The sequence below is a fragment of the Carassius auratus genome, chromosome 46 (assembly GCF_003368295.1).
Source record: "Carassius auratus strain Wakin chromosome 46, ASM336829v1, whole genome shotgun sequence".
Classification (NCBI taxonomy): domain Eukaryota; kingdom Metazoa; phylum Chordata; class Actinopteri; order Cypriniformes; family Cyprinidae; genus Carassius; species Carassius auratus.
Window position 1 is genome coordinate 4203373 of NC_039288.1, and position 24246 is coordinate 4227618.

Sequence of the window (24246 nt, forward strand, 5' to 3'; positions counted from 1 at the left end):
AGAAAGAAAATCACTCCCTGCTCTTGACTGAGTGACTTTGTAGATTTAACAAGAATTAATGAACAGTCAAACCAACAATTATTCAGACACGAGAAATACTTTTTTTTTTTTTTTACTAGTAGGTCAGTAGGGTGACCAACCGTCCTGCGTAGCGTGTGTTGAGCAACTACAATGAATTTTAATCCTATAATTTTATATTATAATTGATTTAAAGTGAATAAATTGTAATGAAAAATGAATAAAATTAAACAGCTAAAATAAATCGTAAGTGGAAGTGCATCTTTCAATTCTGTCATGAGCATACATCAGTAATTACACATGTTTAGGGGAATAGGGCATTAGTAATAAACCATGTAAGGTGGTATGTGCTAGAAATGGGTAAACAACTATCAGTGAGCCTGCCCATGGGGTGGGGGCACAGTGGACTATTAGTGAAATTGATTAATATATATATATATATATATATATATATATATATATATATATATATATATATATATATATATATATATATATATATATATATATATATATATTGACTTGACTATGTTTTGCTTATCTGTTTTCTCCTGAATTGTTAATGCGACCTTATCACACCACAGACTGAACAAAATTACGCATTGCTTGGTAATTGGTCAACAAAGTATTGAGATTTGTGTATATTTTGTCATATTAACAGTTGTCTGAGGTTTTGGTCTATTGTAATCCATTACATACCTTTCTATCAAAGTTATCTGACATTATCCAGATTAATTTGTTCTGATACAGTTTAACTCTTGGACTCTATTATTATTTCTTTTTTTGTGTAGTCCACTTTTAAATTGTTGCAGCATGTAATGTTAACAATTTAGGAATGCTCACGGTGTACAGTAGACACAGGGTTGTTTGTTCCATACATTCATACAATTGAATTTTGAGAGTGCCACATTTTTCTGATAATGCTTGAGTCCCCAAGCACCTACAGGATTGGAGTCTATCTTTTGAGTCAATGATTCATCCAGTTAAAGGTGCTGTAGGGAACTTTTGTAAAAAAAACATTTTTTACATATTTATTAAACCTGTCATTATGTCCTGACAGTAGAATATGAGACAGATAATCTGTGAAAAAAATCAAGCTCCTCTGGCTCCTCCCAGTGGTCCTATTGCCATTTGCAGAAACTCCATCACTCCCGGTAAAAAACAACCAATCAGAGCTGCGGTCCGTAACTTTGTTTGTGTTCAAAATGTAGAAAAATGAACCTAATAAGCGAGTACACCATGGATCCATTTTCCAAACCGTGTTTTTGGCTTGTCCTGAATCACTAGGGTGCACCTATAATAAGTGTTTATATTCGGACTATTTTAGATTGCTTCGGGGGTACCGCGGCGGAGTAACCCAGTACCTTTGTGATTCTTCATAGACATAAACAGAGAGAAGTAGCTCCGGCTACAATGTTCTTCCGCAAGACGCAAGCAGTTCAGTTTATTAACGGCTAGAGCGTCAAAAGTTCCCTACTGCAGGAACTGCATTGCATTTACATTCCAATGCATTTTAATAATAATAATAATAATATAAAAAAAGACCAGAGCCATCATTAATATGTTAAAGTGGTTTGAGCACATTCTTTATTCCAGAAAACATGTAATATATTTATAAAATCATTGAAATGGCTCCATTTTACTAATAAGGGGCACTTAATTTCTGATTTGAATATAAATGAATATATTGAATATATTACTCTTGTTGCAGATGACAGGCTTGTGTGTGATCCTGTGAAATGCCCTAGTCTGAACCCCTGCACTACAACATCACTTCATCTCTTTATTCACATATAATTGATTGCTTCATTACAATGACGTAAATGCTGTACATTTTTATTCCCCACAACAACTTAAATTCAAACAGCACCATCCTGAAAACACTTAGTTGTTATTACTCTCATTATGTTTGAAAAACCCACAAAGAGTCACAGACAAGAGGGAACTTTATTTAAATATTGTGAAAGTCAAAAAGTTATTTTACAGTTCAAAGGTGATTAAAAAATGATCATCTTTACAGTAGTTTCTTTTTAGATTTTTCACCAGTAACGGCTGCCCACTGAATATCCAGTCTACAACAAGTATGTAATCAACAAGAAAAATAGTAGCAGGTGACAACTTGCCAATTTGGATGTGTGACATATTAAACAATAAATCAAATAACCATCAAATTATAACTTTGCAACTGACACCAATAACGGGGAAAGTCACGATTCAGAAAGAAATAAGCCACATAAACTGACTTAGATGTTCAAGAAACAGAACGTTTTGTGATGTGATGCACTGGAACAAAAATGGGATGAAACTCATTAAGACATGACAGAGGAGTGTCACGCAAGGAAATTAATCAGAAAAATAAATGTATAGACTCTTGTGCTGTTACTCCATAGTTTAACTGGTTCATTTTTTTTTCTAACCAAACTATCTAAATATTTTTTTTTTACAAAATAAATAAATAATGTAAAAAAGAGAAATCTGCATTAAGACATTTGATTGTTGGTACACTTCCACGCACGCACACACACGCACAAAATTGGTGACAAGACAAATAAAGGAACAAATATGTGTATTATTTTCCCTTTAAAAACAAGGAGCAAATTCTGGAGAGAAAATATAAAAAAATCAGGGAGATATTATTGTATATTTGCTAAGCATGAAAACAATAACAATCCTTTTATCTGTAAGTTCCAGAGAAGCGAAATGAAAAGATTATTGTATTGTTTACAATGTTGAATATACTGTTTTCTCAAACTTCATTGCATTAAAATACAAACTATTTAACAAATCTTGCCATCTGAAACAAAACATGTAACAAAATGTTATAACAACACATTTTCATAAAAAAAAAGACAAAAAATGGCAAAATAAAAAACAAAATACATTATTCTTTGACACCAAAATTACTATACAAATAAAATTCCAAAATCACATTTATGGACACAACTCGGCAGATGACAAAATAAAAACAGATCATCAGCAAATGACAAGCGAAAACACAAACATGAGGACAGTTTGAAGCATGTCAGATTTCAAGCGATACATACATACAATATTCATATGGTTATCCTGCAGATACCCCTTCATGATCATCAAAACCTCAGAGTCAAAGTCAATGAGATCTGCTAAGCATGTCGTAAACATTATATCAGTGACACTAGGTTGTATAAAGCTGCCTCATGACTCCATTCTGATGTATAAATATATTTAAAACAATGACTTTGGCAAAATAAAAGAGTATTATAAAATCAAACATATTTATCAGTCTGTACAAATCATACATGCCAGAATCCAAAGTGATGACTACATCTAGATCTCGGATCATTTATGAGAAGGGAACAGAACATTCACAGTGCTGACTATGCTGTAACATCCAAAGCCTTCATCTCCTGAACATACAGTCAGACTGTTCTACATCGGTAGTTCTCAACTGGTGGGACACGCTCTGAAAATGGGCAACAGGTCTGATCTGACAGGGTCATGGACAGTAGGGGGAAAATCAATGTTAAATGAAAATAATAAAATGCTATGGTTCATATAATGTGCATAGTTCTAATAGATTTGTTTATTCTAAAGATATTTTGATTCTTTTTGCATGATCATTTCAGTGCTGTGCTGTGCAAACTCTGGGTTTCAAGGCAAAACCAGTTGTGATCCACTGAAATGCAATAAAAGCAAAACGGCTCCGACAAATATTAATCATCTAGACCTTTCATTCAGTTTAGTATGACGTTATCAATTGGAGGAAGTCCACTGCAAAGTAAAGTAAAGTATATATATAAAGTCCAGGGCTTTTAGACTGCCCTGTCTCTGTATATACTGAGCACTTTGACTCTTTTGTGTTACTATGGGTAAGTGTCTGGTCTATACATTTTGGCATTACATAATGACAAACTGGTAGAGATGAAAATGAAATGCCAAATGTTGCCTTCAAGTCATGGGAGGATTATCAGATTTACCACTGCAATATCTTCATCTTCAGTTTCTTTCAATGTTCTGAGTTAGTGGTGTGGCAATTAAAATCATTGTGGAAACTGATCTTAATAACATTTTGTGTGCTATGAATCAATAATAACAATACATCTAAAACTCCATCTAAAAAATATAAAATGATACTTAAACTATCATTCTTTGAAGGCACAAAGCATCAGGTACAGTACAAACCTTACATGCATCCTTTACTTTTAAAGAGAAAATTCGCCCAAAAATTAAAATTCTGCCATTGTTTTCTTACCCTCAAAGTTATTCTTAACCTGTATGAATTTAATTTCACACAAAATAAGATATTTGGAAGAATGTGGGTTACCAAACAGGTTTAGAATAACTTGAGGGTGAGTAAATTATGACAGAATTTTCTTTTCTGGGAAAACTATTCCTTTAATTTTGTTGCAGTGGTGCGAAAAACTTGCCATTAAATTTAAGGAGAGAGGGAGAAATAAAAAAATGCCAAACATCTTCTTCTTCTTCTCTTTTTTTTTTTTTTTTTTTGAATCATAACTTTCCAGAAGGACTTGAAGGCAGCGTAATCTCAGCAAATGGAATATGAGTGTGAAAATCAAGATGGTGAAAAAGCAAAGGAGCTAAGTTTCTCTATTCTGAATTGGTATTTAAATATGGTAAAAAAAAAGAAAAAAAAAAAGGCATAAATTATATTTTCGCCTGGTACCGTTTTAATATGAATTTAAATGGCTGGCATTTTGTAGAATGATTGACTTCAGTTGTTCAAATTCAGATGTAATTAAAAAATTCAGTGGGACATTACTGCGCAAAAATCACCTGCAATCCTTCATCTAAAATTATAAATAGAAACCACTGCAATATTGTGTCAGGTATCATTTCATAAAAGGGTGGTACACACAGAAACACATAAATATGATGGCAATTCATTTACTACATTTTTAAATAAATAGACCTCATGTTATAATGTAGATGGGACGGGTCGCCACTTATCTTAAAAAGTGTCTAGAAGGTGAGTACAAATTTCAACATCAAAACATGGAGGTACAACAGTCGAGTTCAATATGTTTTTCTTCGTCTGTATCTTTTTGTTTCAAAGCAGATTGTGTTTAAAAAGGGCCTGAGTTTGTAGTTTTTCATCCTTCAGAACAGGACCGTGAGGTCAGTCCAGCGCCGGAGTTTCCTGCACATGTTCAGTGAGACCAGTGACATGAAAGCATGTTTCATCTTCTGTTCTGCACATAAATGCACACACACACACACACACACACACACACACACACACACACACACACACTCACAGATGCACTCTACATTGGAGGAATGATCATTCCAGGGATAACTGTGAAGAGAGAAAGATACAGGGTGTTAGATCACTTTAATCCATTAAACATGCCATCATTGAAATAGAGCTCAAGTGTCAGAGAATGAAATTAACATCTAAGAGTTTGAGTTGTACAGCGAAGCCAGAACCAGCTACATTGTTTCACATTTTTTGCAGTTCTTTAAATTCTGAAATCTGTTTCCACATCTGCGAAACAAACCATGGCCCCTTCAGAAGAGAGATAAATCCTACTCTCTTTCAGCGTCAATGAAAAATTGGCAAAAACAAGACCCTTGAAGCATTTGATTAAACATTTCAGCTGACTCATAATTGTGTGCAAGCAGTTTCTGGGCTTGTAAGGTCAAGCATTCCCTGGTGTACAAACTAAAAATTATGAATTTAAGGAAATCTGAAACAGTCTATCACATCATTCATGCCAGACACTTCACTCTCTTTAGCTAGGCCAACATTAACTTGAAGAGAATGCTAAGCACTGCACATCTGACTCAACACGAGTTTAACAACTGCTGACAAACAAGAAAAGAAAAGAGGTGAACAGTTTTGGAGAAGTTGAAGTCTCTAAGAACCAATGGAGGTGAAACACGAACCCTTAAAAGCATGCAAACATACACTCACACATAAAATTCACACATTTTTGATGTAACATGCTCTGCAGGTATATAGCATGATGTACTGACACAGAAAACTGTGTTGTGATGTATTTGAAACATGGAATATTTAAAGGTGAGGTGTGTAATTTCTAACAGAATTGGAAAATAAAGACTGTTTTCAAACAGTTCACTCAAACACCTCCTTTGTCACTGAATTTCTTAAAGCTGACTTTATAAGTTGGGGTTGTAGTATCTTAACAAAATATTACACACTTCACCTTAAGAAAAAGAAGAATACCTGTTATTATTATACTATAGCAATGTTATTTGTTGGTTTATGGATGATCAGATATAGAAACAGTGGAATGGATGTGGGAGGAGTAACGGATGAGTAACATACTTCAGGAGAAGGCCAGGCCCTGGAGCGCGCTGGCTGTGGAGTACTTGTTAGAGTCGACAAAAGACTGATCTGAAGGCAGTGGAGAAAAGAAGAAGGGGAAAGGGAAAGAGGAGAGAGAGAGATGTTAATATCAGACTGAATGATGGGTGAGTATATGGTCAAAAGTATTTGAGTAGATATTCATGCCTCTAATATGTCATAGATCCTCACTGGACTTTGGTGATTTTACATACGCTACCATTCAAATGTTTGGAGTCAGTAAGATTATTATTATTATTTAATTAAGCAAAGATGCATTCAATTAAATAAAAGTGGCAGTAAAGACTTATGTTGTCAACAAAAAAAATGTATGGTACTTAAAAATGCTTTCTTCTGAACTTTCTATTAATAATTTTGTATTAATTAAAAAGTTAAATCACAGTTTCCATAAATATTAAACAGACGTTTAAACGTTTATAAAAGTTATTTTAAATTGTAATAATATTTTACAATTTTACAGTATTTTTATTAAATAAATGTAGTCTTGGTGAGCATTAGAGACTTAAAATATCATACCAATCCCAAATGTTTGAGTGCATTCATGTTTTACACTAAACATATTCAGACATGGTTTTTAAAACTACTTTTGCCGGCTAATTAGATTAATGAGTTTCTTACTAAGGACTTTCTATTATAATCAGTAATTTACTATTACAGATTTACATAAAAAAAAAAAAAAAAAAAAAAAAACCTTGGCCAACTACACTACAGGAACTAAAAGGTGCCAATTTGAGTTGAGATTTAGAACAGATTGGCGCTCATAAATTATCTTAATAAATTATAGATTTTCCTTTTGAAAAGTCGACCCTCTGAAAGTAATCTGCACACATATATGGTACACAGTGTTGTCAGTGATTTTGGTGAACATCGCTCCCTTTCAGTTGGTCACTACGAGTCATGTCGTGACCAATGAGTTGGGATCTCGCTTCGAGAGACCAATCTACTTCGAGTGTAAACTAAATTAGCCACTGTACATTGATTCCGATGATTGCATCCAGCTGCCGCTGATCACAGCGTGAGCATAAAAAGTAAGCAGGTGCATCGCATACCAGCTTTTAATTTAGGAGCCGAGTGGTAACATCAGCCTGCTCCTGCCATATCTTCATTTGTGATGACGAGTTCAATGCGCTCTACCAAGCTTTTTGCAGTGGCGGATGGTGCTTCAGCGGTGGTCGTTCCTGTGTCAAGTGGGTTGCACATTTCAGGCTGCATTACCCCATGTTGTGCTGCAAGCAGCCATCTACCCTATGCTTCTCAGCACATAAAAGAGCTTTTCCCTGAAAGAGCTTATTTCTCTAAAAGAGCTTACAAGGGTGCATCTTTGTAAAGACAATGGATCGAGGTGAAGAAACCTTCATCGCATGCCAAGCTCTTGAGATTGGAATTGGGATGGCTTGCGCTGGTTCTTAGTGGACGGACCCGGTGCCTTTTTTTCCCAGAGGTGCATGAGGAGATTACCAGTTCATGGATGGCACCTTTTATTGCCATAAACCGAAGGGGTATATGCTGGTTCCTCCTCCCTCACCACCCTCGCCGGGGTTCAGCTAAGGGGTATACTGCAATCCCCCCTGGTGGAATGGTCAGTAGCAATTCAGTTGTGTCCTAATACTGCCTCCTCCTGGCAGGGAAACCCATCACTCCCCTCCCGGGCCTGTAGGTATTCATCTGGTCTGAATGGCAGTGCTTATTTGGCTTGTGGAGAAGCTGTCTCTGCCTTGCATGCTATAGCGTTACTGCAGGTTTATCAGGCCAAGGCACTAAAGGACCTGCACAAGGGTGGTCATAATCCAGAAGTTCTGAAAGAGTTCCGAACCACTACTGACCTTGTGCTTCAAGCAACAAAGGTCACCGTGAGTTCTCTGGGTCGTGCAATATCCACACTTGTAGACCAGGAGTACCATCTCTACCTTTCTGGCCAACATTACGCCTACAAAGTTTGGTTCCTCAATGCCTCTGTGTAGGAGACCGGCCTCTTCAGCGATGCGGTTGAGAGCTTTGCCCAGCAGTTCTCAGCTGCACAAAAGCAGACTGAGGTGATTCGTCACATCCTGCTCCAGTGGACAGCTGCTGCCTCCACCCTTCCACCGGCCGCAGTGCCCCAGCCTGCTCATCTCTGAGGGAGGCCCCTGCATCTGCCCACGCTTGTTCTACTGGCGAAGGATACAATAGAGCCAGACCCTCCATCTGATATGAAAATAGGGTTTTACAACACATACTTCATTATTCCCAAAAATGGCGTTGGGCGTTGGACCTGCGTGTCTTAAACCAGGCATTTTACTGTTTACCTTTCAAGATGTTGATGCAGAAACACATCTTCGGGTGCATCCATCCCCAAGACTGGTTTTTGGCAATTGACCCTAAGTTAATGTGTTGATCCTTCCACGCCACAGACCATTTCTGTGGTTCACGATCTAAGTATGTGCATTTCAGTACATGGTTGTGCCCTTCGGGCTGTTCCTGTCCCCCCATCTTCCTCCACTCAGCGAGGGTGTTCGCATCCTGAACTTAACATCCTTAATCTCAATGATTGGCTTTTTCTAGCACAGTCTCTGGATCAGTTGTGCGAGCACAGGGACCTGGTTCTCCGGCACCTCAGCCAGTTGGGTCTTTGGGTCAACTGGGAAAGAAGCAAACTTTCCCCGATGCAGAGGATCTCTTTTATCCGTATGGAATAGGATTCAGTCGAACAGACAGCATGCCTCACAGGGGAATGTGCATAGTTGGTGTTGAACTGCTTGAATTCATTCAAGGGCAGGACAGCGGTCCTAATAAAAAACATTTAGAGGCTCCTGAGGTATATTGTAGCTGCAGTGGCAGTTGAACTGCTGGGGCTGCATCATATGAGACCACTTCAGCACTTGATTCATGGCTGAATCCTGAGGTGGGCGTGGCAGTGTGGCCAACACAGTGAGCGTTGCATCAACTGACAAGGTGGTCTGCACTCCAATCGCATGTCACAACTCATTGCCACCTCCTCCTTTTGGAGTCAGAAAGTTCTAAGTGTCACTTCGTGCTATTCACATTCTGGGTCTGCTCAAACTTGCAGCCAATAAGCTGCTTGTGGTGCCGTATTGGCCCACTCGGATCTGGTTCCAGGAACTAATGCTCCCTTGGCAGATTCCTCTGAGGAAGGATCTACTGACTCGGACGTGGAGATTTTAGGTGATCTACCCCAGGAGGTAGATGACATCACTTCTGCGAGAGCATTTCTATGAGAAGCAAGATCCCAATTCGTCGGTCACAACATGACGTATCTGTTCCCTCCTTCAGGGAACGAGGGTTACATACATAACCGAGACGTTTTCATTGGTGCTGTACTTTCAGCTTTCAAATTTTGATGATGACATCACTGTCATAAAATTCCCACCCCAGCAGAATTTGAGTGTGAAGGACTTGTGCGTTACCTTGGAGACCATTCCCATTGGTGCTGGTGCATGTCGGTGGAGGTGAGGATTGGGGCCGAACGACTGGAGCGAACGCACTCTTCTGTTTCACAGCTGAAACCATGTTTGCCGGAGAGAAGGAAAAGATTCCAGAGGAGCTGCTGCAGTTTGAGGGCAGGCTGGTGGAGGAGGCCATGGTGGGACTGGAGGGGACGACTGCAGGAATGCAGAGAGGGGGATTGAGAAATACATTTTGGATTTAGCAGAAATATAAGGAAGGAAGAAATAAAGTAGGAAATAAAAAGTTTTGTGGGAAAAAGTTTGGGGGGAAATGATTAGTTAGCAATTTAATCTAAATAACAAAAGAATATATAAATTTAATGGTAAAAAAGTTGTTTTATCCCAATCAAAAAGCAGGGGACAACTACTAATAAGCCATTAAGTCCTGTGTCATGCTAAAAATATTGGTTTTATTGGTTTCAGCTGAAACCTTACAACAAAGCCACAGCCCATTTATTAAGTCTTTACTAATCAATTGATGAAGACTGGAGGTTTAACAGGGGTCTATGGGACAGAAACATTGCAAGTGTTGCTCCTTCAATTTCTTTACTGATTTAATTAACATTCTTTAATTCAAAGGCCAAAATAGAATCTAAATTTGATTGAGACAATAAAACTCTGTTTTTGTAAAGTGGACTAAAGTCATCAGAGGATAAAGTGGGCAGGGTTGCACTGCTGAATTCCTGATTGCTTTCTTTTCCTTTGTGCAGGTTGTGCAGGGTGTTTGTGTCAAAGTTTTGCATGCCGCTCATCTTGCCTTTTTGAGGATTAAGTGTCAGATTGCACCCCCGAATACACACCCTCACTGCTCAAGTCATAATTATCCAAACAAACACATCACTCTCAGAATATTCCCAATTCTTTTGTTTCTGGCTTTCTCACTTTCTCATGCCTGGTTAATTGGAAATAGTGGAAAATTAAGAATTAGCTCAATAAATAACAGCTGGAGTGAGGTGGCACTGTCAGGCGAACAGAAGAGGGAGAGCATCAGTAGCTGAGGAAGAGAGAACGTTCAAAGAGCTGTTGAATACAAATTGCAGATCATTGTGGAAATTCTCAGTTGGGATTTCTATCAGACCTAAAGGCCCATACTGTCAGTGAGTAAAGACAGTATTTTGTTTGGAAACTAGGGTTTGTTGGAGCATGTGAAAAAAAAAAAAAATTCAGCCGATAAACAACAGTCCCAAAATACTGTATTTTAAATGCCTTTTCAAGTGTATTTAAACGTGCATCTATTTAAACATAGTGCATGAATACATGTCACGGTAGGTCTGGTGTTTTGTCATACATTTTGTCACGTCTTAAAGTGGAAGTCAGATTTAAAAGCTACAGCAGAGGGAAGATTTTATTCAAATTAAAAATGTTAATCTGTTCCTGTCATAAAGCAATCATAGGGCTATGAGTAAATTCAAAAATAGTTACAAAGAAAGGACAGTTACCACATTAAATTAAATGGGACATTTTGAAGTAGAGACTAAAATAGGATTTTCTTGTAATAAGTACTCCCCAAAAATTTTTTTTTATTTATTTGTTTAATTATGTGGGGGGGGGGGGGAAAGCAGCATGGACATTGTGCTAAATGTCTCCTTTTTTGTTTTATGAAAGTAAGGAAGAATTTATAGAAAATCGCATCTCAGTACTCACTTGCGTAGGGTGAGTTGGCAGCAGAGCCGTTCAGGAAGCTCGGGGAGCCGGTCAGGTTGGTCATGCTGCTGTTGCCGTAGCCATTCATGCTGGTGGATACTGAACTGTAACTGCTCTGCTGAGGGGTGGAACTGGGCACGTAACCGTGTGGTGATACGCTACTCGTATTACGACTGAAACCTGCAGCCAGACATGGAGACAAGTTAGTCGACTCACCCTTACATCAAAGTAGTGTAGTAGTATTTAGCTTTGATGAACTTCATCCTACACATCACATTTTCTTTAGCACACATTCGATCAAGAGTACGGAAATATCTCACCCTGGTTTCCACCCTGAGAGGATTCTGAGACGTTAATGGCGAGCTGTCCAGTGAAGGAGTTCACCCCCATCATGCTCGCATGGACAGAGCTGTTGGTGAGGCCGGTCAGCTGGTTGTGGTTTCGTGGCACATTGTAAAGGGCTTCAGCAATGTCCGCTGCTCGCTTAAGAATGATTTCCTAGGGAAAAATGATTCATCATCTCTCACAATTGAACACTTTCATAGAATAAATGGGTGGTGTTTCATTTTTTGTGTCCTTTGACTGATTTTGGTAGCACTCTTTTTTGATGTTCCCTCAACAGACATTCTACTCAATGCAAGTAACTTTGAAAATACATGGCAAATTTTACTAAATTTCTAAAAGGGGGAGGGGGGGGGTCATCATAATAAAGGCTTCTTTATTTATTTATGTCATTGTGAAGGACAAGACTTTCAATAATGCAAAATGAAACTGCATCATTTAAAAAATATATATATAATAAATAAAAACAGTTTAAATCCAAATAGAAGTGAACAGTTTTGATATTTATTTCATTAACTAAATTTACATATTGTAACCCAAATTACCATTGTGGTAATGAATGAATTTATGAAAGCAGGCTTGGCAAAACAAAGTAATCACTCATTCAATTTAGAAATATTTGAAATGGCATTTTCGCCATTGTCATTTCCATCAAAGAATGTAATTAAACCCAATACATTATTTGAAGTGTTGGAAATTCCACCAAAAAAAAAAAAAAGAAAAAAACATTATTCTATGTTTTAATTTGCATGTTAAGTTTGCAGGGACAAAAATACAGACCGAAACACATATATCTTTTAAATGTGTTAACAGCCCACTGATGGTGAAAGGAAATTATGCGACTGTGATGTATCAGTGATAACCAGAGTTTCTTCCTCACCTGGTTATTATGAGGCATTCCATAAAGGGCTTCCACCAGATCTGCTGCTCTCTTTAAAATCACTTCCTGTATGCAAATGAAATCACAAACAAAGGAAATATTAATGATTAAACAGATTGAGAACTAGTTTTATCCTCAGTTCATTCTTTATCAATTTATAATCCATAAGATTGTCACTTGTAACGTGATGTTCTCTTTCACAGATGAAAAAGGGTTGAATTTCCGTTTAATAACATCAGTGATCACAGCCAAGTGGAACACATGGAGCTAATGTTTGCTCAATTGTTCTGTGTCTGTCAGGATAAAAAAGTGCAGTATTTCAGCAAACATCTGCTTTGCATCGAGGAAGGACAATGCAATCTATGTTTGCAGTGAAGGTCACTCGGTTTCACAGTACTGGGCAATAACTCAGCAGAGAGCTGGCTCTCGTAAGAGCTCTTGCGATGACGGTATATCAGAGATGGAATCGATGCTTTCCCGCTAATGAGAAGTAATTACTTTAACATATGCTTTTCTGCACAGTCACATGATGGGGAAGACGGACAACGGGTGTCATGATTGTTTAAGTGCAATGGCTGGAAAACATTAGCGACTTTTGTGTTCTTTTAATAATGTGATTATGTGGCTTGTGCAATATCTCCACATTATCAAACTAGCATGGGATGTGCAAGCATGGGATAAGTGCACCAAACGGCATGCTTATCTTGGCCAGTAAAAGGAGATACACAAATTTTAGCTTTTTGAACAAATATTCAAAAACAGTGGACTAATGATGCAACATGGATCATGTCATGTAGGTTCGTCATTCGACTTCTTTCATAAATCAAAGGCAATAAATCAAAATAACCTTATTGAAAAATCCCATGAATAGCACTGTTTTTTTTTTTTTGTTTTGTTTTTTTTTTTTTTTTACAAATGTTTCACATGTATAAATTCAATCTCAAAAATATATCCACATGATTAAATAAACACACTGGGTCAACCCAAGCAAAAACCTAAACTCTACTAATACATTTTTGTGTAAACTTGTAATGTAAACTTTTTTAAACCATTCTCACATAAATGATTGCATGTTATAAATGTAATCATAAAACATTTCTTGCATAAATTGTCACATTGATATAGATGTGAATTATTCATTAAATGTAGCATTGATATAAATGCAAAAAGTGCATAAAACCATTCTTACATTGATTGATACTTTGACACAAATGTAAAATGTTTGTTAAACCATTCTTCTGTGAATTGTTGCATTGTTGTAATTGTAAATCAGTTATAAAACAATTTTTATGTAAATTATTGCATTGATATAAATGCAATATAGGACTATTTTTGTTGCCTTAAAATGAATATGAATTGTTCACATTAATATGTAATGTGTTAAAACAATTAATACTTAAGTTGTTGAATTCATATACTGTAAATGTATAGTGTTTATAAAAGCATTTAATCATAAACTGTTCTTTTCGTGTGAATGTAAAATTTCAGTAAAAAAATAAATTATTACAAATGTAAATAAAAAATTAAAACACAAAAAGCAAATCCATTATAAAAAGTATTATTCTGTCTTAAATCTAAATTTTATGTAGATTCAGTCTTATGTTAATTGTTTAATTTTGTATAAATATAATGTATATAAACATACATTATCACACAAATTAATAGTTTTACAAACAATTTACAAAGAAATTAGTTCTGCTCATGCATACAAAGTCATAAGGCCCTTTAATTTGTACTTATTTTTCTCTGTCTTGAATGTTGGTGTGTGGGAGGTCTTTGGGAGAATTTAATGTAGAAGGGTGCTGCTCCAGCTAACCGAGTGACAGGCAGACAATTGCTCCCCCCTCTGAATGCAACCTTCACCAGGATCTTACCCCTTAGCATGTGTGTGTGAGCGCTTTGTTGGAACATATTGCCTCCCAGTCAGCCCTGGGGTGTGTCGCACCACACACACACACACGGACGGGGACAAACAAAACTTGACGGGGGGTCAGTAAAGCAATGAGGAGTTTTAGTGCGCTGTCCAAGGTGCTAAATTCACTCAATTATGGCTGTGCTGGCACTGTGTTAACCTCTCATTATCGTCACAGGGAGCTGTTAGAGCGATAGATCCTGCAGCGAGAGTGAGGAGGCGGAGGAAAGTCCCTCTGCAGCCCAGTGTGGGGGAGCACGAAAGGGATACTGGTGAGTGAAAGGCCGTGAATGAACGTGGGGCAGCCTGGAGGCAGTGAATTCCCAGTATGTGCGAGTTCAGCCAAAACATCAATCAAATTTAGCAGAAAAGATGAGGAGCAGAGGTCGATGATGAATACTGTAGCAGAAACACTGAGATCTATACATCACAAATGTAATATGTTTTTCTAGACTCTTCTATGACCAGGTACTAAGACTCACCAATTAAAGACAAATGGATCAGTTTGGTTGGGAAATTGTTGTAACCACTTAACACTCTAGTTGTTTAAAGACATCCTAAGAAGTATGAACCAAGACAAGGAAATCATGACAAAACTCATAATCAAAAATAACTGTAAATTAAAGACATTCCATAATCATCCTTACTGGTCAACAATAGCTCAAGAAACACCATCAAAACTGATGATTGTCCCACCATTACATGACTGTGCCATACATTACTGGAAGTGGCATATCATGTTTGGATCATCAGTTAAAATAAAAAAGCGATTTACTGTTCTAAGCAGTTTTTTAGATCAGCTCTAATGCAACATGACATAATCACAAGCTGGCGACAACAACTTCATATACAATGATATCAGCTAATTTTGTTTCCTGGAAAGGAATCTCCTAAAACATTTTTTCTATAAAGCCTACTTTATTATATGTGACACACAAATGTCTAAGTCCTCTAGTTCATCATTGCATTGTATTATATATGTTGAAAGTATTTAAAAATCACCTTACTAAAACTTATTATTGGGAGACACATAGTGACAACAACTGACATTCATATGCATTATGTTAAGTAGCTATAAAGATCTCATATTACAAGCTATCAGAATGACACTTTTTGGACATACAAATCTGCAAATACAAAATCTGCATACATTTTTTTAAGCAATATTACATGAGTAATAGTGATATGTTCTGATATACAGAATTAGTTATATAAAATTTAATGTTATGAGATTTTGCCCTCAGCCAAAACTGTTTTCTCTTAAACAAATAACAGAATAAAGCGACCCATTAGACTTACCCGGAATTAATAATGTCTTATGTTTAACAACAAATTCTAGAAGAACTGGCTGACGTATGGCTGCTCTCGGAGGGTTCATGAATGCGCTGAATGCCCTGGAGCTCAAATCTCCAAAAACGTTGAAGCAAATTTTCAAATAAATGTTATCTTTATTAACAAACCACTCATTTGAAGTCTAAACAAGTACATTCTCGCCTAAAAAACTCTTAACTACATTCCGTGACACAAAAACAGTATCTGGGCATCTGCCATGACACTCACTATGAGAAATACTGCTATTTTCTGCTCGACTTTGAGCTCCATATTCTCCTATATCATACAATATTAACTATAAAATATTTGCCTGATGTACCTGATTCAAAAGTTTTTTTGTACTTTAAGGTATTTTTTTATCATGCTTTTTTGTCTTCTTTTTGAGTTTTTATGATTAATTTGAAATGCTTCAACATCGTTTTGGTATGTGTGTGTGTGTGTGTGTGTCCACAGAAGCTATAAAGTCATGCAGCATTGGAGCAACTTCTTTAAGAAAACAACATTTTAAAACGGATCAATAAAAGCTCCAAAATGGGCAGGTTGTGTTGGTCAGATCTCACTGTCAATGTGAATGTCCAGTAGAGCATTCACACTTCTGTTGTCCTCTCTAATCCTTTCATACGGGCTACTACACCGTCTGTCCTTCTGAGCTTCTCATGTCTGTCTGCTCCTCACATTACAGCAATACACACTATAAAGAAATCTAAACTGAGAGCTTTGGATCAGAAAAACACTGAAAAATGAACTGGGGTGAAAAACAAATGTCCGAACTGTCTCTCTATTGACTAATTAATATGTCACAAATAATATAAACATACAAAATAGACATATTGCATGTATTTTACAGCAAATGTTTGCTTAATCTGGTGCTTTGTGTTCCAAGTGCTGTGTAAATTAACCTTGAAATACTTATAAATATTATAACATATCATAACATAAATATCTTACATACATTTTAACACTTATATCTGCTTACAGTAGGCTCACTGTATTGTGAACACATACTGTAGCTTTCTAAGTAAAAATATCTTTACTTTTAAAATATTTAGCCTTTGTCTACAGTTTGTCTATAATTAGCCTATAGTATATAATCAGCTTTATATAAGAACAATAGAAGTCTATGGTTTGTCTTCATTTAGATCTGTGGGTATGTGGGTATGTGGCTATGTGTGTGTGCATGTGTGTGTGTGTGTGTGTGTGTTTGGCGTCCCTGTGTTCGCCTGGTATGATTGAGTTGAGCAGTTGAAAAGAGAGCCCCGTCAACAAACTGTTATTACCTCAATAAGGACGAGAAAATCGATGGGGCGGAGAGGAACAGTGTGTGTGTGTGTGTGTGTGTGTGTGTGTGGTGCCGCTGCTGCCAATGGGACAGCGGCCAAGAGATGGAGAGAGAGCGAGAGATTATGTATGATTCTCTGTTCCTCCATATGTCGGACCTCTTCATTGAGCTCAACACTGTTCTGAATGTCAGAGGTGCCAGTGTGCTGGAATAATTTCTCTTCCTCCTTTCAAACACACACACACACACACACACACACACACACATCCACTGCTGTGACTCAATTACTGGTGGTGGAGCAATAATAAAGTCCGGCCAGCGGAGACTTCGATCGCTGACCTGCCGGGAGGCACCCCTGGACAGCTGACTTCACCATGATGGATCACCTTGGGGTGCTCGCACTCTTAAACTCACACACACACGCACACACACACAAATGTGTATATAATAAGCTCAAAGTACATGACCAAACATAAACACTTGTGAAATGAACAGAATAACCTGAACAAGCAAAATATCCTCAACACTCCAACAAAAGATACACGTTGAAAGGGAACTTTTAAAGTTTCCATGATTTTGCCATGTATCTTCCTAAAACAGCATCATTGTTGGTTCTAGAACAATATTCCCATCAAACAGATCAGATCTTAAGGCTAGAGAAAGGTGGTTGTCTAGAGAAAGATTTTGACAGCTTGATAGTCATCAACATAATATTATCTCTTACATAGTATAACACTAACCTAATAGCTCAATATATAATATAATATAATATACTTTCCTTTATAATGACTAAAATTATTTATTTAATACCTAAAGGATAAAAGTGTCAAAGAATAACAAAATAACCAAAGTAAATATATGCATAATATATAAAAAATATATAAATAAATAAATAAATAAATACAAATAAATTGTTGCATTCCAAATAGTTGAAGTTTTGTGAAAAATACTGTAAATAAAATATAATATGATATAATAATGTAAATGTAATAAATTAATTAATAGCAACATTTACTAAAAGGGTATTTAATTACAAGATTATATTATATTATATTACATTATATTATATTATATTATTAGTATAAGACTTAAATCAAAATACCAAAATGTTGCTTTAGTTCCGAAATCCTACAAAAAAAAAAAAAAAAAAAAGAAAAGAAAAAATGTCAATGAGAATGTTGTTCCAGAACCAACAAGAAAGTTGATCCAGGAACCCGCTGTACTTGTTGAAATCTAAGCCAATGTTTTCTGACACCTGACCTAGTCCTGCTATAACCGAGATTTGAACTGTGAATCACAGTGATTGAACAAAGAATGTTTTATCTCATATTCCTAGAGCTCCAGCACAACAAATGCAAACCAAATAACTCCACTGTGACGCTAGCTTATTTCCACAATTAAACAGCATGGTTTCATTAAGACCAAATTTCCCCAACCTGAAATAAAAAGTATGTATATAAAGTACCTCTTCACTCGAGAAACACAACACATGCAAACATCTGTATACATGTAGATGTAACACAGCAAGACAGTTTTTTTTTTTCTCATGATGCAACTCTTTCTGTCCTTTTGCAACAGACTCTAATGTTCATCCAAGCAGAATTATTACCATATGAGTTTCATCACTAAGACAATGATGGTATAATAGAGGCCGGCCCGTCATCCGAGTCCTTCACAAGAGAGACTCATTATCCTGATGTTATAGCTAGTGCTGTAACACTCTTTCTAAATCAAAGAAAGAGGATCTGGAAGCACTTAATAGTGATCGAGGAATGTCAGATGAAATGCATACAGCTGTATCATGATTCATGATTCAGCCCACAGAACACAGATAAACCTGTTAGTTCAATGGAGTCATGCAATTAAGCCTCTAAACATTAACCCATGTATTTCAATATAACAGAGATTAACATAAACTATATTAAAACCATTATATATAAAATACATGTAGAACCTTACATAGAAAAATTAAATAAAAAAATGTAACATTTCCTTTCAACATTATATTTAACTCTTTTTTAACCCTATTGTTTGGATATTCAGCTTTGTACCTTTGGCAAGCGTTCAGGGTCTCCTGGATGCCGAGGTATCACCTTCTGTAACCGCTGAAACCCATAGTCTATGGTGGGTTCATTCAGAGCTGTGGACAAACAAAAGAGACAAATCCATCATTATTATTTTTTATTTTTATTTTTTATGTTGCAAAGAAACAAAAGGCTTTGCATATATTTGGAACACAATTGAACATGGACATTTATTTGTTGTGAATTGTCTTTTTTTTTTATATAAATATACACAAAATTCACTCCAACCTAGTGTAATAACTGCAGAGAGTGCAATATTAATATATACAACCATTCTAATGGAAGTCATTTTGAATTATTCGCATTCTTATATCCATGTTAAGTGCAGCAAGTGCATATAACATGTAATCGTAGGACGGTTATGTTTTATGTTTTACAGCGCAATTACTTTGCATGAAGTCTTTATGCTGTCAAAAACACGAAATCCTGTCATTCACCACTTGCTCCTGTAATGGACAGAAAATGGATGTAGAAGATCTGTTCATGATGGCACTTTGTAAAGTGCCATAGTTTTGAGAGCCTGCTTAAAAGTAGGGGATCAAACAAAAACTCCTAATGGCATTAGCATTTAAGTCAGTTCTGTTCTTACCAGCTCAGACAATCTACATAAAAAAAGAAGAAAAACAAGAAGAAGAAGAAAACAAAAAGAATATGCAGGTAACACTTTATAATAACAAAAAACATGTTCATATTTAAATGTACATTATTTACTAATATAATATAGCAAAATATTGTATTATATTATATTATATTTATTATATTATATTATATTATAAACACATTTTGTAATATGCATAATATGCATTTTAATATGCTTAATTGGAGTCTACATTTAATAAACAATTCATTTAATTAATAACAATTTAAATATATTTATTATAAAAATAAATTAATAATAAATCATTATATTAATTAAAATATTTTACTACATATTAACTTACGTATTATATTACATTCATTTCTTAAATACTTTAATACAATTTTATAAATTACACAACATTGTTTCACATATTTTTTCACTGTGCAAAGCATTAAACATATAGTGTGGAACACTACATTAAATGTTACACAAGTCTTCCTATATATCCATCTTATATTAATAACAGCCTGTGTTTTACTGGTGCCAAGTTTTTTGCTGTCATCTGTGTTTTGGTTGGTATGTGGTTCAGTGTTCCAAAAATGGCATACGATTAAGCCCAAAATATGAACACGTATTGCAAAACGTTCATAAATGAAATGTCATCTGAGTGTCTGGTCCCAGGGCTGTTGAAGAAAGAGAGAAAAGAGGAAGAGAGAAAGAGAGAGTGGTTTGGACAGTTTGAGTGTGAGGGGCTGCTGGGGCATGAAACATACGGAGGTACTTTCCTGTCAGTTGGAGCAGATGGTTCAAATACTGTAAATACTGTTTAAGTTATATTGAAGTTAGTGCATGGCAATTAAGAACATATAGGTTAATTATATATAAGTGCTGCTGTTCACAGTTATTGCCGCAATAAATGACCTTCCATTATACAGTTCGTCGGAAATGTTGGTTGATAACGTCTAATTTTAAAACCTGTCTGGATAAAGGAGAAAGAAAACTGACTTGTGCATACATTCCTGTGTGGGGGGGCATCTGTTAATAAAGTGCTATGGAGATGGATGTGTCAAACACATTCACATGCTTGTATGTCTCAGGAGCACTTCACTCCTTTCTTATTGCCATTGATTTCTATATTGTAGCCAATCCTCTCACTCAGGCTAGGGAAAACATTCACTTACTAAGATACCAGGAGGTTAACAGAGATGCAGAGAGAGAGAGAGAGAGAGAGAGAGAGAGAGAGAGAGGTGCGGAGACAAAGGGGTTCTCAAGACGTGTGGGGGAAGATAAACCATTAGGATTTGTTTTTCACTAGGAATTGTCTTAATGAATTGACCATTCATCTTGGTATCATGCTCAATGAAATTAGCCTCCAAACATATTTTTGCATCTAATCCAATGACATTTATACATTAATAAGTGTGATTGTACGTTTTTAAGTTGTGCATTCCAATGCTTTTTGTGGGCCACTACACCAAAAGAGTTAGAAATGTCATGCATTTTATTTGTGGTTTAATATAATATAATATAATATAATATAATATAATATAATATAATATAATATAATATAATATAATATAATATAATATAATATAATATAATATAATATAATATTTGTTAAATAGAAAATTGAAATACATTATTTATCAAGTGATGCATGTAATAAATAAAAATACTAATAACAATGATTGTTCAATAACAACACAAATTTTTCATCCAATTCCACATTAATAAATGGAAATCATGATTTGTTTTAACTGTGTATTAATATTTTTTGCCACTGTGTGCATGCCAAACAAAACAAGAAAGAAAGGAAGAAAGATAATGATTATTTAGTGATGCATATAATAAATAAAAACTGTGTCACTAAATACATACGTACGTACATCCATCCATCCATCCATACATACATACATACATACATACATACATATATACATACATACATATATATATATATATATATATATATATATATATATATATATATATATATATATATATATATATATATATATATATATATATATATATATATATATATATATATACATACAATGGCAATCATGTCTGTAAACCATAGTATTTCTGAAGTCACGTTCCAAACCCCTTTTAAAAAGTAACCTTGCGAAACCAAACTGTGTTTTTGAAGAAGCTGTTTCTTATGAAAGAACCTTTTGTCCAATTTCAACAGAGGCTGCGGGTCATTGTGTCCCCCCAGAGAATATGAGTTTTCAATTTGATATACTTTTTGATTTGGTCACCACATCCTCTAACACTCACTTAAAAGAACACAGAGATATCAAAGGCATTGAGACATCTAAAGTCAATTTTTATAGAGGAAATAATCTTTCAAGGGTCTAACTAGGGACAAACTCGAGAGAATGAAGTTCTCAGAAGGAAAATAAATCCCTTCAACTATTCAAATATCTCTACTATATCAAAAGTTCTCTTCCCAAAATGGGGAAGTGGGCTTGCTGTTTGCCTAACTTTTCACTGTAGCCGAGTTCAGTATTCACTACATGCGAAACAAGCGCTAACCACACGGTAAGTATTTATAGCTTGGCCTAACTCCACTTCTTCAAACTGTTTTATTGTTTTCCTCGTATTAATACCACATGGCATCAATTTGCACAGGGATGTTGGTTTATAGTTCTCCCTTGGTAGCTTTAGCGGTTAAATAGCCAGAAATAGCCTAAGCGAGAGAATTATCTAACTGTGCTACCAGATTATTTAGCATCCCAAAATGATCAGAAGGGAGTTGTTAAAAGAATATCAGTATGAACTGTGGAATGACGTGCTAGCATCATGATGGCAAACAATCCAGTACATCTATATCATATATTGACATGATACTAGCTCAAGGACGTGGAAACCCATATGCTTAAGACTGGTCTACCCAGTCCAGTTTATCCCAATTTAGTGGATTTGTAATAAATTTGGTAACTGCTTTGGTTACAGAAATCCATACATAGAATATCTTGAGCCCATACGGAGAAAGCAGGAACAATGAATAGTGCCACTTCCACAACATCTGTGAGCTGTCAGCACAAAACGATTGACTGATACTGTCATACTAATATGACTAGAACATCATTGACAATAAATGAATGAGCACACACCCTGTGCGTATCACTTATTTCAATCCCTCGCTCTCTGCAAAGAATCTCTTGCAATCACAGAGATCAATTCTTATTGAAATTTCATGAGGGCAGATCCAGGCCTCATCATATTTCACTATAATGCCCCGGAGGAGAGAATGTTGTGAGTAGAGGGATGGGGAGGAAAGAGGAGACAGGGAAGCATGAAGTAAGTCCTCATTTAATTCGAGCATAGTAAAGTGGAATAATGGGTAGTAGTTCGGTACATAATTGCCTATTGCATATACTTTCACTCTATAATCAAGCCTCATCCCACACAAAATCCAATAGATTCATTAGATTCATTGATTCAATAGACCTTAATTAACTGTGATTTGTGAATGAATATGAGAATTGCTTGTTTGTCCATTGAGTCGTGGCCTTACTTCCCATGTTTAGATCCGTTTTATGACATTTTTTAAAATGTTCAAATAAAATTGAGTCTTTAAATAAAAATTATTACATCAAAGTAAATGTAATTAAAGAATCAAATATATAACAGAATCAATTTTATTTTAGAACCAGTGTTTGGATCAAATCAACATTATTGATTCATAACATTAACGTTACTGATTCATCATATTTTTGAATCAAATATATATATTTTTTTATTAAATATAAAAAAACTGCATTAAATCAAACTCATGGAATAAATTGTACAAAATAAATGTAAATTCTATAAAATAAAAAAATAAATAAAAAATATATATATATAAAACCAGAAGGTCCAGTGGTCTGTTGGCACTATGACCGTATGGATCATCTTTCACCAAAAACCTTTAAAACAAAAGTAAATTTAAATAAATGAATTAAAAAAAAATGAATTAAAAATCGAATGGATATAAAATAATTGATAATGTTCTATAACGAGTAGACTGTGAACCTTGCCAAAAGTATATCTAATATTCAAACCCAAATGTACTGGACCGTATCAGACTGAACAAAATGAATTGAATCTACAACAGAACTGATTCTACTCTAGAACCAGCAGGTCCAGCGCTCTAGCAACCATGAGGCATGGGTTGTCTTTCAATAAAACAATGTTTTCCGTTTGAATCAAATCAAATGCATGTGAACAGAATCAAACTGAAAGTTTATCCACTCTAATCAATAACAATAGCAATTCTATTCTTGGAACAAGCAGGTCCGTGGCTCTGACAGCACCACGACTGTATGGATCAACTTTAACTAAAACGCCAATCCTTTTCCTGCTGTAGTACTGCAGTAATGAGCAAGGGAATGTCACCCCCTCCCTCTCCTTCTT

The 24246-nt window shown here is 35.6% G+C and overlaps 1 protein-coding gene across 7 annotated transcripts in view; it reads right to left on the bottom strand.

Annotated features, from left to right (window-relative positions):
• Nucleotides 1-2905: 2905 nt before the first annotated feature.
• Nucleotides 2906-24246, bottom strand: part of LOC113063889 (transcription factor COE1-like) — a 129006-nt gene continuing 107665 nt past the window's right edge. The window contains exons 11-17 of one of the 7 annotated variants that reach the window (XM_026234299.1): nucleotides 19230-19318; nucleotides 12656-12721; nucleotides 11754-11916; nucleotides 11434-11613; nucleotides 9751-9945; nucleotides 6308-6376; nucleotides 2906-5314 (exon numbers count right to left, since the gene is read on the bottom strand). In XM_026234299.1, coding sequence (XP_026090084.1) covers nucleotides 6309-6376; nucleotides 9751-9945; nucleotides 11434-11613; nucleotides 11754-11916; nucleotides 12656-12721; nucleotides 19230-19318 — 761 coding nt within the window. In that variant the 3' untranslated portion in view covers nucleotides 2906-5314; nucleotide 6308. Of the gene's footprint in view, nucleotides 5315-6307; nucleotides 6377-9750; nucleotides 9946-11433; nucleotides 11614-11753; nucleotides 11932-12655; nucleotides 12722-19229; nucleotides 19319-24246 lie in introns of all 7 variants that reach the window. The other 6 variants (XM_026234301.1, XM_026234298.1, XM_026234302.1 and 3 more) reach the window with 6 other exon arrangements.